We start from the raw sequence: 15,266 nt of genomic DNA on the forward strand, positions 1-15,266 counted from the left end.
TTGGCAGACCTGGTCAGAAGCTTGGCAGCAGCGTTTTGAACTTTTTCCAAGTCTCGCTAAAGACAGGGGAACGCTAATCGAGCCGAGCTGAAATAAAAAAGACGTGAATAATCACCCCCGACCGGGCATCCCTGATATTGTAGAATAAAAATTAGAATACTAGAATTTTGTCACATGCAGGCATGTTTTCTGTGACTGTAGCTTTTGATGATGGCATCAAACAAACATCTGCACACACAATGAATCTAGCACATAAAAAAAAAGACATTTGATTAATATCATCAGTGAATAAATGATGTATCTTTCTCTTTCAGGTGTTGCTGCTGATAGACATCGAGCTGTCCTACATGAACACCAACCACGAGGACTTCATCGGATTTGCCAAGTGAGCTCCTGTTTGTTCCCTCCGTTATTATAGCGTGCATTCATACATCACTGCAGGGTTTAATGCGCAGAGATTCATCGGCCCATGCGCAATTTCAAAACAAAATGTTCCAATGTGTTTCTTGTTGCGCAGCGCTCAGCAGAGGATCAGCCAAATGAGCAAGAAGAAGACAGCTGGCAACCAGGTACTCTAACCTTAACTTAATGCGCTGCCATGTCCGGTGTAGACTTTTATTTGACATTTTACAGGTTTACGGTACGGACTCATCTCTCTCTGAGCTACAGGAAAAATCTCTCCCGACTGAACTCATGCAGTGCGTTTCATCTGTTGGCCAGCCACGTGACATCTGAACTTCATGCAAGTCTCTGCCTCAGGCGTTGCTCTGTTAGCACTCAGCCCTCTGTTTTGCCCATGTTAAATCTAGCACAGCTATACAGTATCTTGTTACCCTGGGCAACGGGCCATATCCTACACAATGCAGGCCTGTGCAGCCTTTGTACATGTTACACACTAATGGACAACAGTTGTCGGATCTTTAAAATGACTTGTTGGCGAAGGGTCACAGTGACGTCAGCAAAATACCGGACCTCAGTTTGTGGAGGAGTCTGTGCAGCCCGTGGCTTTAAAAACGACGATCGTGATGTTAATATCAAATAGAGAAGCGCTACAATATCTCTGCCAGGGTTGCACAATCCTCAAAATCTGTCTTTTTAATCACAGAAAATGGTCGGAAAAATTTAAATCTCTATCTGGATCTCGAACTGCATCGCAGTAAGAGACAATTACGTAACACGTGCCACAGGGTTTTATTTAGGTGCGGAAGAGAATGTTCTTATTCACATCACTTAAATTGGACATGTTTTGTTTTTTTTAGCTGTATGCTAAACAGGCAGGCAAGCAAAATCTACATTAACTGGTTACTGTAGACATGTCACGATATCACGTTCATGGCTACATAATGGAGATTGAATAAACACACATTTATCAGGATTTACACTCTGCTCTTGCCCTCGGAAAGCATCTCAATCCTCGTCTACTTTCCCTGCATTTTACTCTTAAATCCTTCTCTCTTCAGCTGTTGATGTCTGGTGTTTGTGTTTTTGTTTACCTCTTCTTTCCTCTGAGTGATTTCTCTTTTTGCTGTGTTCTCATTTCTCTCTTCGCTGTGTTGTCCTTCCTCTCTGTGGCTTTTCTGCTTCAGGATGAGATCATGGTGAGTAGTGTGTGTGTGTGTGTGGGTGTGTGTGTGCTGGAAGTGTGACTGTGTGAGATTCTGTGCATGTCTGGAAGTGAGCTGTCATGCGTATGTGCTTGTGATTGTACGCTCTGCATACGTCAGGATACGCATATCAGTATATCTTTAAACATGTATGTCTTGTGTGTGTGCTGGATTGTAGTCGAGAGATTCCCGAGTGTGTGTGAATGTATACGAGTATGAAACGAGCTTCCTGCTGACTGAACGGTAAATGGGCAGGTGGCTGTCGTGGGGAATGCTTGGCTGCTTCCCTTTACTCGCTCTTTTTTAAGCTGTATCCTCCCTGCAGGCACGCACACACACACACACACACACACACACTGACGCTCACACACACACACACACACACTTACAGTAAAGGAGGGCTAAGAGATCACAAAAGAGTCCGACTGCGATTCGCCTCCACGTTGTGTAATTTTCCTGTCATCTCTCAGTCTCGTTGAAAGGCTCAGTTTTTAGATGCTCGCTGTGGCTCCGACACCGAGGCCAGTTTGCTTTGGCAGCGGAGAGACGCCCCCCAGCAGTAGTCTGAACCAGATAAAGAGAAAGTCCCCTCGGTGTGTTCTTGAGTTGCCTCCGCACACAAAAGGAAGAAAGGGAGAGCTCAAAAGAGTCTAAACCAAACATTTTTATCTACACATCACTAGATTTCTCCCCTCCATCTCCCTCTTTTATTCCCCAAAGTAGCAGAAGGCCCCGGGGGAGGGGGAAGACCGTGACCTGCAGTGTGCCAGACATAAGTCACCTCCATTGTGGTCAGTTGTCATAACAACCACCCAGGTTGAGGTCAAAGGTCAGGGGCACATTGTAAACAAAGTGGCGATCTTCACTTCCTGTTTACTGATGGAGGCAGTCGGCCCCACAGCTTCTGTTCTCCTGATTAAACAACCATCTGACCTCCGTACTGAAAACTGAAGGAACCTTCGAAACCCACATTTATGGACTTACCTCTCTAAAGATGCCATATATAAAGAATAAGCTGAACAACAGATGTGCAGGAGTACAGCTGTGCAGATATGTAGATTTTGTTACATTACTTTTTACAATAATTGATATACAGTCCAAGTTTCCACATCCAAGTTAAGGCTCTAACAACAGAGAGGGATGTATGTTATCCAGATTGTAAAGACCGCGATGTGAATGCCACTGATGAGATGCCTGCACACTGACTCCAAACCCAAATTTCTTTCTCTCCGTCAGGTCCAGACACTTTAAAATGGTTTGTGGTCAGTGTGTAGTTTTAAAAAAAAATCATTTTAAAACATAATTATAAAAAGAGGCAGCGCTTCAACAGTTAGTGGAGCGCCAGACCCAAAAAATCCAATGAGCAAATTGTAAAAAAAAACCTGAGAGGGCAGCACATCTCAAAAACACATTTATTTGGCTCACATGACAACTGTTAAACACTACTTCTTCTACTTTTTCGGCGCAGAGCATTCTCCAAAGCGTTTAGGTTAAGTTCAGTGCAGAACACAGGTGGGACCCAATCAAGAGCATTTTAAAACGAAGGTGTCATTACATCCATTTGGTGTTAACATCCAAAATGTTTTCTGCTTGATTCACCTTAAAAAGACACAAACTAGGTGACCACAAAGGGACGACAAGTGTGTTAGAAAGCACTTTAAGCTGAAGTCGTCATTTAGTCCATTTGGTCGTCTGAGCCAGTTTCCTCTGAACAGATTTACTTCAGCGTAAAGTTTTGCAAATGCATGATAAGAAAAATGGACTTGTAATGATGCGCGTTTATAAAAAAAAACAAGCTTTATTACTTGGAAGCTACCCAAGCGGCTACATCTTCGAAAAAAAAAAAAAAGAGAGAGAGAGAGAGAGTAGTTAGAGAGAGAACTCGAGAGTAGATTGACAGAATATACGCAGAACAGCTGGAATATATTGGTAACTGGATTTTCATCGCTCCACCACGTCTATACAAGAAGCACATGCAGTATAAAACAGTCAGGCTCCTGCATTTCACTGCATGGCCTCTGAAAAGGTTTGACATGGGCCACTCTTGTTGTAGCCTCCTGACTCCCCCCTTTGCCTCCAACCCTGCTTGCTGTCCCCCGTGCTGCCGTCCCAGCAGCCAGCTGTAATGTGCTGGAACCCTTTACTAAAATGTCCTGCGTTGGTGTAGCCTTGTAACATTTCTCCACGTTCTCATTCAGCCGGAGAGAGGAGTTAGCGATCGGTTCAAGGTAAATAACACCCCGTACTGTCATGTGTGTATAGTTTCTGTATGGTGGAGAGAATGAAACATAAGGAGAGGAAGAGAGAGAGAAAAAAAAAAAAGAGTGTGAGGAATGTGTTCAGTCGTGTAGGTGAGCGTCACCCCGCTGTTGTTTGTGGCAGTCGCCTCCTATCTCCGTTTAGAAGCAGTGACATCATATTCAACTGTTAGTGTAGGTACGTGTGTGTTACATACACAGTCTGACAAATGTAGTGTCAGTTTTAGTTGTTTTTCTACGCGCTGGATGGTATTCATGATCACTTTCCCTTATCGTGTGTGTGTCCATCAGGTGATCAGGAAGGGCTGGCTGACCATCAACAACATCGGCATCATGAAGGGAGGAGCCAAGGAGTACTGGTTCGTCCTCACCGCCGAGTCCCTGTCCTGGTACAAAGATGACGAGGCGAGTTCTCACACACACGCTCGCACTTAAAGACACTCTAATGACATTTGGAGATTTGAAAAAAATATTGGGATGCAAAACGAGTCGACTGGTGCACAGTTTTTCAGGCTGATGTCAACATTGACAATGGTGTTTAAGAAATGTGGTAACAGTCTAGATTTTGAATAATATTTTTGGTAATGTTTCCTTTATTCTGGTTTGTTTCTGACAAAAGGTAAGTTGTGCATTTTACAGATGTCAAATGATTAGAATGCAAAAAAGCATTTATCCCTAGAGGGCTCGGCACTTTTTTGTTCTGCAGTTTCACGATAGTAAACGCTGACATTGATTTGTCCTTTCTTAAAAAGGCAGGAATAAAAATCAGCCGGGGAATTTGATCGTCAGGCAGTGTAGTTTTGTCAGTTTTATTTCAGGAACTACTATAAAAGTCTTTAATGTCGATAAAGGCTGCACGATTTCTTCAAGAAAGAAGTCTTATTGCAGTTATGTTGACACATATTGCAATCTTGATGTGATTTATGATTAGTTGGAATATTGTTTTTGCTTCCTCATTTCTCTTTTTGCTGAAAAAGCTATTGAAATCCTGATGATGATGATGATGATGATGATGATGTGGCGTTTGTCGGGGTCCGTACCTCACTCTCGTGTCTGATATTTGGATTATTTATGCAGTTGGTGCTTTGAAGGTTTTATGGAACGTCTCAAAAACACATTCATTAATAAAAACAAACCTGTGTCGTGTCTGGCACAGCAACACAAATGATCTTACAGCCGTCCCTGTGAGCAAACTAGTTTATTTTTAGTAGCTGAATTGTCATGTTGAAATGTTAATAAGCCTCACTGGTTCAGACTCAAACTATGTTCTGCACCGGGACATTGCATTTTCACTGTCAACAGCTATCTTTACTGGCCAACCTCAGACACCACCACTGCTACGCATCTCATCTCAACGGCAGCATTTTTGTAATATCTTCCAGCAAATTACAATACCGGGAGGTTGATTTCAGTTGGATCAGAGCGATTACTTGAGTTTCTTTTCCACTTTCTGGTCCAGAGTTCATTCCAGCTCATCCCACGGGCAGAAGCTGACTGCCGGTCCTCCACGTGCTTTTGTTACTGGACCGACTGGTCAGAGCGGTGTCCCATGATGCTTTGCAGAACTATTAGGAGCTAGCCACAGTCTCGCTGTCTCCAGGCCTTAGCCACAGCCGCTCTGCTCTCTGACACGAGTGTGTGTATGTGTGTGTGTGTGTGTGTGTGTGTGTGTGTGTGTGTGTGTATGTGTGTGTGTGTGTGTGTGTGTACCATTGAGAAGGCCCTTCACAAAGAGTCAGGACCCCCCAGTATGTCAGACACCGAAGCTGGCACACACATGTGCATACCAGAGCCCCCTGCCCTGCCCTGGTCCCAATTACACACACACACACACACACACACACACACACACACACACACACACACACACACACACACACATGCACATGCACACACAAGCTGCTTCTAATAAACTCACTTCATTTCAAAGAAAGGGGCACGGAGCGAGTGCAGGACTGGGCTGTAGGGGAGGAGAGGGGAGCAGGCAGGAGTGTCTCTTGTTAGCTGGTTAGCAGCAGGAGTAACAAGGACCACGTGAAGGGAGAGAAAGTGAGGAGAAGAGGGGGGGGGGCGACAGAAAGTGGTAGAAAGCGATGGGGGTTTTAGCGCTTACAGCCTCTCTTCCTACCTTTTTCCTCCCCTTATTTCCCATCGCTCCCTGACAGAGGAAACTCTTCTTCAGACTCCCCTCCCCTCACCCGTCTCTCCATCCTCTCTCTGCCTCAGTCTTTCCCCGTCACCCTCTCCTTCCCCCCTGCACCCTCCCTCCATCTTTCCCTCGCTTCTTGTTCTGTATATTTATTTGAACATTAAAGGGGGTGAGGGGAGAGGGGCGTGGGTAGACCCAAAACCAACACACAGGCGCGGGTGTTAAGGCTCAGCGCAGAGGCCGAAAGGGCACTGCAGCGCTGCGGATTATTGTTTTTTTTAAAAAGGCAAGAAAATGAGAGAAAAGAGAAACTTTCCATTTTGTTTTCTATCCAAACTGAACCTTTTTACATAGTCCAGTCGCACACGAACACACACGCTACAGGTTAGAGCGCTCCTGAGGGGCTTACGCCCGCATGAGCATCTGGGTGGACGCTCGCCAAAATACACACAGTTGATAAAAAGCTGGAAACACTTTCACGTTCAGTTTTATTTATTTTTTTAAAAAGTATGATTACCTGCGGAGGAAAAAAAAATCCATCTGTGCATGTTTTGGTGTGGATTTTTGCATTCACACACAGGCACGTTCACATGTTACCGAACACCAACTCGCAAAACAGCGCAGCGCCGTTTTATTGACTGCCTCTCGTCATGGGGAAAACCCTCGCCGCAGCCTGGTAACACACATACACACCAGGCACAGAAACACACATGCACACACCACCCCCAGACACTAATAATAACTTTCAACCCAACTAGCGGTGCCAGGATGTTTTGGTTAGTGTGCATGTGTATGTGTGTGTGTGTGTGTGTGTGTGTGTGTGTGTGTGTGTGTGTGTGTGTGTGTGTGTAAGTGTATGTGTGTGTGTGTGTGTGTGTGTGTGTGTGTGTGTGTGTGTGCGCACGCCCAGAAACCTTCTGGTCTGTATTACCACAGGACATGCCAATTCTTTGAATCAGGCTGCTCTGTAGCTTAAAGAGGGAGGGAGAGAGATGTGAATGGAGAAAAAAAAATGGTCTAAAAAGAAAACATAAAAGGACTTTAAGAAAAAAAGCCGAACACGTCAGACGTGATATTTGTATGTTCTTGTAATAAAATTCTTTTATTTACACAGGGACATTTTCACTTTGACACACAAATAAGCTCCTTTAGTGGTCGTCAGGACATATTTTCTTTGGGTGCCCCCCCTCTTTGTGTGTGTGTGTGTGTGTGTGTGTGTGTGTGTGTGTGTGTGTATGTGCCGGGTTTCCCTGCTGCTGCTGCTGTAAAGCTGCCAGAAAGCCAGACTCGCCTGGTGATCCCAGCTGTAAACATCCTGGGGGGAAACAGCAGACTGCTGCTTTCAACGCACTCACCAGAAACATGTCTGCTATACTATGTGTGTGTTTATGTGTGTGTGCGTGTGTGTGTGTGTGACATGGTGGCAGGGCTCTAAATGGAAACAGGTTGGTTTGTGGTTTTTCATCCCTGCAGACGATGCTCCGTGATGTGATGGGACACCGTGTGAACGTCTCCGCTCCTCTCTACTTTGCTTTTGTGTGCTCGAGTCGGGCGGGAGAGGGGGTTTTAAAAAAAAGATAGAAAGAAAGAAAACGGCGAGCTGCGGCTTTTCACTTTATCAAAGACAGGCGGGCTCGGAAGTACAAACTGCGGCCCAGGCGAATGGTAGAATAAGAAAAACAGAATGGAAAAAACGAGACAGGGGGTCTCGGCTAAAACTTGCAGCGTTTCGCATGACATCACCTACAAACACTGAGAAGCCACAGACAATCTTCTGTCTTTTTTGGGGGTGAGAGCTATACAAAGACTCGTAAAACTGGCGAACAGACAATGACAGAGTGGCTCCGCTTTCAACATTTTTGTATGGTGGCTTCCTGCCTCTGTGCACATTACATGGTCATTTGAGGTAAAGCGGCCACAAGTTGATGCAGGGAAGGCTGAGACGTAATTGTACGTGTTGGTCAGGAGTTGCAGCGCGACGTTGGGGGTGTACTGTGTGTTTTGGTTATCTTTTTTCAGTGCGGTCGAACTTATTTTGGGGATTCGGCTCTCAGTTATAACTTCTTGGGTTTTGCAGAAGAAAATAAACACCGAACACACGAGTGTAAATCTGTAACGTCGACGTGGGATTTCCAATTTTTTTTCTTTTTCTTTTTAGAGTTTCATTTCCGAGACCGTGCAACTTTGCTTGAGAAAAGAAAAAAAAAAAAAAAAGAGACAGTGTGAAATAGATATCCAAGTCATTTTATTTCAGCTTTTTCAAACATTTGCATCTCCATCGGTCTTCATGCTTTGTTCAACACAATACAGAAATAAAATCTTTACACACCAAGACAAACTCAAGACATTTTGGGACTTCAGCTATCTGTCACTCATAAATCCAACGCCAGGCTCCTGCGGTGGAGCCTTCGGGTGCTTTTATTTTAGGCTTGCCCAGATGCATGAGGGGTGGTGCTGCGTGCTCCCACAGCCCGATGTGCTCGCGCCTGCTGGATGCCCCTCTGGAGCGCTCTGGGAGTCGTCCCGTGCTTCCCCGGCCAGCCTAACCAATGTGCAGACTACTGTACAACCACTACTTCCTGAACAGGTAGTCTGAACACTGGGCAGGCGGGCTGGGCGGCTGAAAGGATGCTGTGGAGAACATTTTTTTTTTTTTTTTTTACAGATACCACCACAGTATGAGACCTTTGAAACTCTACTCACTGAGATCCCAGGTCCCTCCGCTCTCATAGTCTGACTCTTACGTAGCGCTGATCAAGGCCGATTGTGCGGACCTGAAGGAAAACAGCGTGTGAGGGATGGATGAAGGGGGGCCGGTAGGGACGGGTGAAGGCTGAGGAAGAGGAGAGGTTAGACAGATGTGATGCCCACGGACGGGCAGATTCAACGACACTCCCGCTGCGAGGAGCCGCATTCCTGACCGAGACCTGTAGGAGAAACACAAGACGATTTTGGACTTTTCACAGAGATGTTGAAGAGTAATTCATCTATTTGATGACTTATAAATGTATTCAGTGAATTTTTGTGTATTTTTTTTAGGAGACTATTGGCCAAATCTTCCATTATTCATTTAATTCTTGCAACTGATCATCAGAAAGCAAAAAAAAAAAATAGATTTTCACAATGGAAAAGGATTAAAAAGCAGATACACAGAAAGAGAAAGACAGTCATAAATGCATAAACACACATTGGGTCGTACCCCTATATAGCACAGCTGTGTAGAACTTAAACTTGGTTTGCCCTCCTCTGACCTGCAGGTCAAGAATGACTAAATAAAAAACAGGATATTTCACAAGATGTTAAACAGTTTGAAATAACTGGTAAGATGAAGCCGTCGCCAAAAAACTGAGTCACCCCAAAGCCAGATCTTTGGTCTCCAAGTGCTCTTACACTCTCTTGGCTGGAATTGATCAGTCAATAGTCGGAGCTCAGACTAACTCTGACCCAACACCTCCCACTTTAACAGCGGTAAACCTTTTACCCCCTCGACACATGCCCAAAGGGAAAAGAAATTGCAGAGGGAATACTTGCGACTTCTCCCCAGTGATGTCTCTTCTTCTTGGCTGATGTTTCTTTTCTCTCCTTCTTGACTGCTTAGCCCCCCGAAACATCTCCCGACGTCCTTTTCATTCAAGGTCGCCACAAAAGCCACGCCGGTTCGTGTTGGAAACGCTACTTTTACTCGTTTGGATTCGTCTTCCGAAACCTCCCTGGAGCTTACAAAAAACCCCCAAAAAACAGCCGCTCCGGTAGCGACCGAGGTGAACCGGCTGAAGGCTCGACGTGGCAAAGGACTGGCCCTCAAGTTTCCCCTTCGAGAGCCAGAAGGAGAAAAAGGGAAGGAGAGAGAGGAGATATGGAGAGAGAAGGAGGAGGAGCTCGCCGGCCCCCCATTTTTCCTCTCCTCTCTTCTTCCTCTCTCCCTCCACCCTCCGTCTGGCTCCCCCTCCCCTCCTCCTCCTCCTCCTCCTCCTCCTGCTCTCTCGTTTTTCTTCTTTCTTTTTTTTTTTCCTTCTCTGTCTTTCTTGGAGAAAGTGGAAGGTCAAAGGTGAACAGGAAGTGAGACACATTCACTTGGCGTGCGCGTTGTAAAGTTTGGAATGGGACTGAAGTGCTGGCTGCAGAGGGGAGGGAACGTCTGCTCCATCCAGTGCATGTGCACATCCCCGCTTATGGTACATGCGAGCGTAAAATGTGGTTTTTGAGTGATGGATGTGTGTAGGAGTGGGGCTGGAGGAGAGTAGAGGCTCCGTGGTCTTTGTAGCGAGGGGCAGGAATGTCGGCGTTTTCTTGGCAAGCGGGAGGAAGCCTTGTAATAACTCCAGATGTGCAGCCCTGTGGTCTCCATCTCCTTCTTGCTCCCTCTGTTTTTACTTCTAAAGCTGATTTCCTCTCCCTGTCCGACTCGAATAAAGAGCCCTTTATGCAGCTCTGCAGCCTTCCCAACACACACACACACACACACAGGGGGGGGGTGCTGGTGAAGGGTGACATACTACTGGTAAATCAGAACCAGAGCGAAAGAGGTTGTGTGTGTGTGTGTGTGTGTACGAAAAGGAAAAGTGTGTGACTCACAGTTGAGACATGAGTAGCCAAAGTTTGCCTCTTTCACCTTCTTCGTTTCACACACTCACACACACACACACACGGACACATTTAGGTGTCTAACCTCTGGCAGACAGGAGTAATCAATGCTAGTGTTTCCAGGTGTATGTATATGTGTGTGTGTGTGTGTGTGTGTGTGTGTGTGTGTATGTGTGTGCAGAGGTGGCCGAGGCCGTGTGTTTGTTTTAGCTACGGTTTCTGAGCTCCGACCTGAGCTCCGAATCAAAGCAGGCGCGATCCCGGGAGAGACGAGTCAGCAGTTACTGGGAGGGATGGAGGGAAAGTGAGAGAGGAAAAAGATGGAGGAAAAAGTTGAAGACGTGGGGGCGAAAAAAGGAGGGCGCAAACGATTCCCCCCGCGAGCTTCGACGTGAATGACCAAAAAAAAAAAAAAAAAAAGAACGTAGCTGAGGGACAAGCCGGAGAAGAGAGAGCGGTGGGAGTCGGTCCTCGTCACTCGTTGCAGTTAAGTTTCGGGTGTAGGGATTAGAAGGAGTGAATTTTAATGGGTGGGTGGGGGGAGCGCTGCGGTCGCACCAACATTGTTTCCACTGTTTGGATGACCAGGCAGGCGGCTTCCTTTGCGAACTCTCAGTCAGTAAAGCCAGAAATATTGAGAAAGTATGCACTCACACACACACACACACACACAGACTCAGTAAAAATCTAGGATTCAGTGTGACTCCGTCCCGATCGTTAATATTGTCATGCGAAACCTCAAGCTTCCGACTGCGCGCGAAGCGAGCGGCTCCGTCACTTTACGCGGGGCGTAATTGTATCTTTCGAGCGGCGATTGCAAAGCGTGTGAACGCCGCGCCGGAGAATTTATTCGAGAGCGTGTGTGCAACGAGCCAGCCAAACCCATAACGGCGGCCCCAGAATGTGATCCCCAGTATTTCATGCGGGTGTCATCAGTCAGCTGAGTCACGCTGAAAGCTCGCTGATCGCTTTTCAAAACCAGAGATAGCATGTTAAATTGCTGTTGTGCTCGTTGGATCGCGTGAATGGCGACCGCACTGTGGCTTCACTTTATGTCCTGTCTCCCTTGTAACATTATTTTTCCTTTTTTTTTTTTAAATAGAAAAAAAAAGGTAAATCTGGAGGCTTTAATTTATTTTTAACTTTTTGCAAAGATTGGTGGAGTAATTGATTAGTTGGTTGTAAGAAAGTGAGCTGCCAAAAATGTCAAACATTTGCCTGTTCCAGCGTCTTAGAGGTTAGCGTTTCCTGATTTTGTCATTAATGACATCAACGTCAGAAGAAGCGATTCAAAGACGTCACTTTGGGTTCCTGATTGATTGAAAATAATCATCATCAAATTGCTGCTTTTTGTGCAGTGCTGGCCACTTTTAGCTCTTTTAAAGCAGCATTATGTAGAAACTGGCATTTTGTTCACGGTTTCCGAGTGCAATTCCACCGTCGTGATTACAAAATCCCCACTCTGTAACAACTTGTCAGGTGTGATGTGGGTGCTAACTACAAACTGCATAGTGCAGAAACAAGTGAAAGGAGGGGGGGGCGGAGTGGCTGAGGCAGAGAGACACCAATCACCCGATTACAAGACAGTGTGCCATCAAAATAAATAGTTGTTTTAAATGAAACCATCCTGAAGTTTAGAGACCTGCTAATTAAATCCAAAGCATTTAAAATTGTGACACACACCAAGTGGACACAGCCTTTCACTCCTTACTGGTAACTACAGCTTTAAACCTACTCCGTAGAGCACACACCTCCACTAAGGCCCCGCAGGCCCCTGTAATTCAATAAAGCCTAATACTATATCAAGTCAGACCAGATCTGGATTTTTTATTTGGATCCATGTCAACTTCCCAGCTTCCTAAATACACCTGATTTTGTCTTTTTATCTGGATCCGCACCAAAAGACCCATCCCCCATCCAAATTTCGTGAAAATCCTCTCAGTAGCTTTTGTGTAGTTCTACTGACAAACCAACCAATCAACAAATCAACAAACATGACGTGGAATAAGCAGTACGACAATTCCCTGGAAAATCTAGTGGCATGTAAGTATTAAGTTTGGATGAAATGGAAGAACTCAAATAAAGCTCGCTTTGTTTTCCCACGTTTGAGTGGTTCAGATTTATGCAGAGTCGCCTGTTAACACACACACACACACACACACACACACACTCATGATAAGACACTGGTAAAGACAAGCAGCTATGGTCCAGTTGGCTTCTCTGTCTTTGCAGCCTGTTAAATGCAAAGAACATCAGGCTCAGAGACTAAAGAGACAGATCCAACAGAAAGGCAGGAAACAAAGTTAAAAATTGATAGCTGAGTGTATTCCAACCACCCAAGTTAATGAAAGTGAGCAAAAAGAAAGGATGTAAGTGAAAGATTTAATGGGCGAAATCATGGGAAAAAATGGCAACAGTGGTACAAAAAAAAAAAAAAACAGTAACGGACAGATCGCCGTGTCTCGCTGTAAAAGAAAAACATTAGAGGAGGGTTTTCAAGGCTGTAAAAGAGAAACAGGAGACTCGCGACGACCGCAGCATGTCGGGGGGGAGCCGGGGAGGTACACAGTTTGGTTTTGTGGATAATTCAAAGTTTATCCCGCCTGACTGATGAGATAAACGAGTAATGTATGTTTGTCTTTCTGTGAATTCCTCTGATTGTTCCCCCTCGTACACGTAGAATACGTAATGTCAATACAAAAGTCATTAGAGAAACAAAGCCTACAGATACGGGACGGACACAAAGAAACCACGCCGGTGTGCACTTAATGTCTTTTGGCGTGTTGTATACACACTCCGCCTCTGTGTGTGTGTGTGTGTGTGTGTGTGTGTGTGTGTGTGTAATTTTGTCATGTGCATGTGAGACTCTGCAGGCTCGCTGCCTCCTTTTGCAGGATTGACAGACATTTAAAAACGACTGCATGTGTTTAATAACACATGACACAGACTTTAATATTTCTGTGGCTGATTTATAGCTTTTAAAGAACATATTCCCATGATTCATATATTATACAAATATATTTACAGCTATACTTGATATTATTCGTTCTATATTTATATTTTGTTTTAACGACCGCCTCTCCATGACGTTCCCGAGTGAGATACAACTGAGGCTTTTAACCTTGACATAAGTGAGAGATTTTCATGTTCATGTATATCAAGTTTTACAAGACTAGATTTACTGTAAATGTGTAAAGTAAAAAAGAAAAAAAAAAAGGAAAAAAAAGCTCTCCACCCATTTGGACGGCCCACAATTGGCACAACCCTGTCATAAAAAAACACTCCCTCTTTGTAGAATGAGGAACAAGTTTGATTTAGAAGTGCAAATTTTATATCCTGGCAGTCGGTTTACCTATAAAAACTGCTCTCGCAGTTCATTTAGATATTACTGTGCCTGGATCACGCAGCTCCGATGATGAAATGACTGCGATGTGTCAGTTAATTGGGATTATGGTCACTTCCTCCCTCGTTTCCCCGATTTTGATTCTGTTACAGTAAAACCACACACACACACTCTATATTTACCATCCCAAACAGAGCTGCACGTGAACACCCCCCCCCCCCATGTGTGTGACGCCATGTTTGTTTGCATATGTGAACATTTTAACTCACATGTGCTTCTCAGATGTGAACGTGTCAGTTTATCAATGCCTTTTTTCTTTTTTTTCGCACCCGCCATTACATCTCATAATATTTGTTTGACATGTTAAAACAAAGAGACTATTTACAGGCACCATTTGTCATGACACGGATTTCACATGCACACACACGAATACTGTATTAGTAAAAAAAAACCTCACAATTAAATATTACACAGGTGAAGAAGATGAATGAAACGCATATTTACTTACTGTCATCTATCTATTAGATAGAGATTTGAGATTTGTCCCCCTCCACAACCCATATCACTGAAAACATCATTTTAATTGAATAATTTATTGATGAATTAAAGATCGATTCCCCCCATCAACTTGGTGCCAGCAGTCTCAGCAGTCTCTGGGAGTGTGTTGGCGGTGCTGGCTGACCATACTAAGTACCTACTTTGCAAAAAAGTTCTAACTTCAAACAAAAGATGCTATTTTTCTCTTGTGCCAAAGGGTTATGTTTAAGCACCAAAAACCACTCGGTTTGGGTTAGGAAAACATAGCATTTTGGCTCAAAATAGCTCTTTGTTTTGGTCGCCACAAACGCCGCTGTAGATGTCCCGAGGTCTCGTGAAGAACTCCACGGCTAGAAAAGGTCCCGGGCTCGCCAGAAAAAAAACACACTCGGTGGTGTCACCTCTACAAATGTTGAAACGCCGTGTTCAGGGTGAAATATTCACCGTCCCCCTGCACCTCCTGACATGAAAGTCGGTCAGTAAACATGTGAGCGACACGACATGCTTTGTGGTAATGTCAGTCCGAAGTCAGCTGAAAGTCTATCCTGCTGACGAGTGCTGAGTGATGCGTCTGACATTTTGATTTATTTCTACCGTAGGAGAACAAAAACACATTAACACATTCATGACTGCAATCTTTTCTGCCCATTACCTCACAGCTGAAGCTCGTGCGCCAACGTGCCCGAAACATCTGTAATCAGCAGCTGCCTTTTTTAACACGCTGGTACCACCCTGAACTTACTTTGGTTATACAATGTAGTTTAATAGCGCCTAGTAATCGGCATTTACTC

General features: G+C 44.8%; 1 protein-coding gene and 1 long non-coding RNA gene across 6 annotated transcripts in view; one reads left to right on the forward strand and one right to left on the reverse strand.

Annotated features, from left to right (window-relative positions):
• dnm1a (dynamin 1a) overlaps positions 1-15,266 on the forward strand; it is a 55,030-nt gene that overhangs the window by 26,204 nt on the left and 13,560 nt on the right. For 3 of the 5 annotated variants that reach the window (XM_037117927.1, XM_037117926.1, XM_037117925.1), the window contains exons 12-16: positions 315-385; positions 518-569; positions 1,587-1,598; positions 3,803-3,832; positions 4,154-4,267. In XM_037117927.1, coding sequence (XP_036973822.1) covers positions 315-385; positions 518-569; positions 1,587-1,598; positions 3,803-3,832; positions 4,154-4,267 — 279 coding nt within the window. The remainder of the gene's footprint in view (positions 1-314; positions 386-517; positions 570-1,586; positions 1,599-3,802; positions 3,833-4,153; positions 4,268-15,266) is intronic. The other 2 variants (XM_037117929.1, XM_037117928.1) reach the window with 1 other exon arrangement.
• On the reverse strand, positions 8,240-9,822 carry LOC119030389. The gene is made up of 2 exons (XR_005078255.1): positions 9,539-9,822; positions 8,240-8,938 (listed from the first exon to the last, which is right to left on the reverse strand). It is a non-coding gene; the product is annotated as an uncharacterized LOC119030389 (long non-coding RNA).

Source organism: Acanthopagrus latus, chromosome 12 (genome assembly GCF_904848185.1).
Source record: "Acanthopagrus latus isolate v.2019 chromosome 12, fAcaLat1.1, whole genome shotgun sequence".
Classification (NCBI taxonomy): Eukaryota; Metazoa; Chordata; class Actinopteri; order Spariformes; family Sparidae; genus Acanthopagrus; species Acanthopagrus latus.